General features: G+C 44.8%; 1 protein-coding gene across 1 annotated transcript; it reads left to right on the top strand.

Moving 5' to 3' along the window:
- LOC107633391 lies at positions 858-2,259 on the top strand. The gene is made up of 3 exons (XM_016337026.1): positions 858-1,245; positions 1,435-1,589; positions 1,690-2,259. The coding sequence occupies exons 1-3, from the start codon at positions 858-860 to the stop codon at positions 2,257-2,259; spliced, it is 1,113 nt and encodes a 370-aa protein (XP_016192512.1).

The raw sequence follows: 2,563 nt of genomic DNA, 5'->3' as shown, positions 1-2,563 counted from the left end.
GGGGGTAGACGAGTTTGACGAGGAGGCCACGTTAACGAGTTTGGGGATATAGGCTGGGAAGAAGATAACGACAACAGTGAAGAGGAGTTTGAAGCCAACTATGAAGTCGATGACAAAAACGATGACGGAGATCTGGCAGGCAATCCGGCGATGCCAAATGAAGCGCATGCTGTTATAAGCCAGCAGCCGTTTGGTGTTCCATCTTTTATGCGGACTCTGGATCTCGAAGCCATGCATGCCCCCAGAATTTCCTGAGTATGCGAATATGGGTATGTTATATTATGGTTATTAATTCACGTTACCACTAGTGTCCATTTTATTTGCCTTGTCTGACTGATGGTGGTGCGCTTGTTGTAGGTGAAGGCAACGTTGCGGCCGAAGATGGTGAATTCAATGTCGGAATGGAATTTGGCTCTAGAGAGTCAGTGATATCTGCAATCAAAAGCTACACTATCTCTAGAGGAGTTGATTACACTGTGTATGAGTTTGAACCGCAAACATTCTATGCGAAATGCAAGGGTTATGGTGCCGGGTGCGATTGGCTTATCCGAGCTAGCTTGATTCGAAAGAAAGCTTGTTGGGAGATCAGGAGATACAATGGCAAACACACGTGCATCATGGGAACGATCTCGCAAGATCATGCCAAGTTGGACTCAAACACAATTGCAGATGCCATTAGGCCGTTGGTCGAAGCAGATCCGTCGATAAAGGTGAAGTATATTATTGCAGAAGTTCAGTCAAGGTTCAACTACACTATCAGTTACCGCAAGACTTGGTTGGAAAAGTAGAAATCTGTCGCAAAAGTTTTTGATGGTTGGAAGGTTTCTTACCAGACTCTGCCAGTTTGGTTGAAAGCAATGACTGCAAAGATGCCAAGGTCTCGTGTTCAAATAAAGACGCTCCCTGTTTACTGTGAGAGTGAGGAGGTTCAAGGTGTAAGAGTTCTTCATCGCATTTTTTGGAGCTTCTATCCGTGTATAGTAGCATTCCGACACTACAAGCCACTGGTGCAGGTTGATGACACATACCTGTACGGAAAATATAAAGGTGCACTTCTAGTTGCTGTTGCACAGGATGGGAACCAAAACATTGTGCCTATTGCGTTTGCAATAGTCGAGGGTGAGACGGCAGACGCGTGGGAGTTTTTCCTAAGCAACCTGCGGAGATATGTTGTTACCATCGATGGCGTCGGCATTATTTCTGACCGCCATAACTCCATCGACGCAGCAATAGCTCGCAGCAATAGTGCATGGTCACCGCCAAGAGCGTGACACATGTACTGCATCAGGCACATCGGTTCCAACTTCTTAAGGAGGTTCAAGGCTCCGTATTTGCATAAACTCGTGGTTAACATAGGTATTTGATTTTGTTGTTACGGTTTTGTTCGTATTAATTTCGTGGAACTTGCTTATGATTAAATGGTTTCTCCAACAGGATATTCTAGGACGGAGCAAGAGTACAACAAAAACTACCAAAGGCTGAGAGAGCGGGGTGAGGCGTATACGCAGTGGTGTGATGAGATCAGTATTCAGAGATGGGTGTTGGCATTCGACGGGGGTCATCGTTGGGGACATATGACGACAAACTTGGTAGAGTGCATAAATTCTGTCCTGAAGGGTGCACACAACCTGCCTGTGACTGCCATCGTGAGGTTTACTTTCTATCGGCTAAAATGAATTGTTTACCCAGAAGAGCGCCGAGGCTCATGAGCGTGTCCGCAACGGATTCACATATTCAGAATTTGCCACCAAAAGAGTCGAAGAAAGTTTTCGACATGCAGGCAACATTGTGGTCAATAGGTTCGATAGGCGCAACGAGATGTTTGAGGTTCGCGAAATGCAAGATGGTTCCATTCACACCGTTAATCTCGCTCAACGACACTGCGATTGTGGCCATTTCCAGGTCGAGCGACTCCCATGTCGCCACGTCCTTGCATGTTGCGCCAACCAGCGTCTTGATTGGCAAATATATGTGCATGACGTGTACAAGATGTCCGAAATTTGCAAGGTCTACAGAGGCGAGTTTGTCCTGATGGGTGACCCATCTACGTGGGCTCCGTATGAAGGAGCGAAGGTGATCGCGAATTGGACATTGAGGCGCGCGACGAAAGGAAGACCCAAGTCAACCCGCTACTTGAATGAGATGGATTCGCGGGACATGCGTCGTCCTCGCCGGTGTACTATATGTGGACGGGAGGGACATAGCCAGAGTCGATGTCCGCAGCGCGCAGGTCCAAGCTCTGCCGGGGATCAATCGTGATTAAGACTTTTTATGTAAGTTTTTATGGACCTTTATATGTAACTTTTTATGTAACTTTTTATGGACCTTTATATGTAACTTTTTATGTAAGCTTTTTTATGTCTTTGTGCGTTTTATTTATGTATGTAGTAAATAACGAATAATAACTACGAATATAGATAGTAATAGAGACGATTACAAATAGAAACATCTAAACATACTATACGATCTCCATCACTAAATAAAAACATCTAAACATTTAAACATAGTAACAGAGACGATTATAAATAGAAACATCTAAACACATAGTAATTGAGACGATTAC

The sequence above is a fragment of the Arachis ipaensis genome, chromosome B03 (assembly GCF_000816755.2).
Source record: "Arachis ipaensis cultivar K30076 chromosome B03, Araip1.1, whole genome shotgun sequence".
Taxonomy (NCBI): domain Eukaryota; kingdom Viridiplantae; phylum Streptophyta; class Magnoliopsida; order Fabales; family Fabaceae; genus Arachis; species Arachis ipaensis.
The sequence above is the reverse complement of the archived record's forward strand: the minus strand, read 5'-3'. Positions and strand labels throughout refer to the sequence as shown.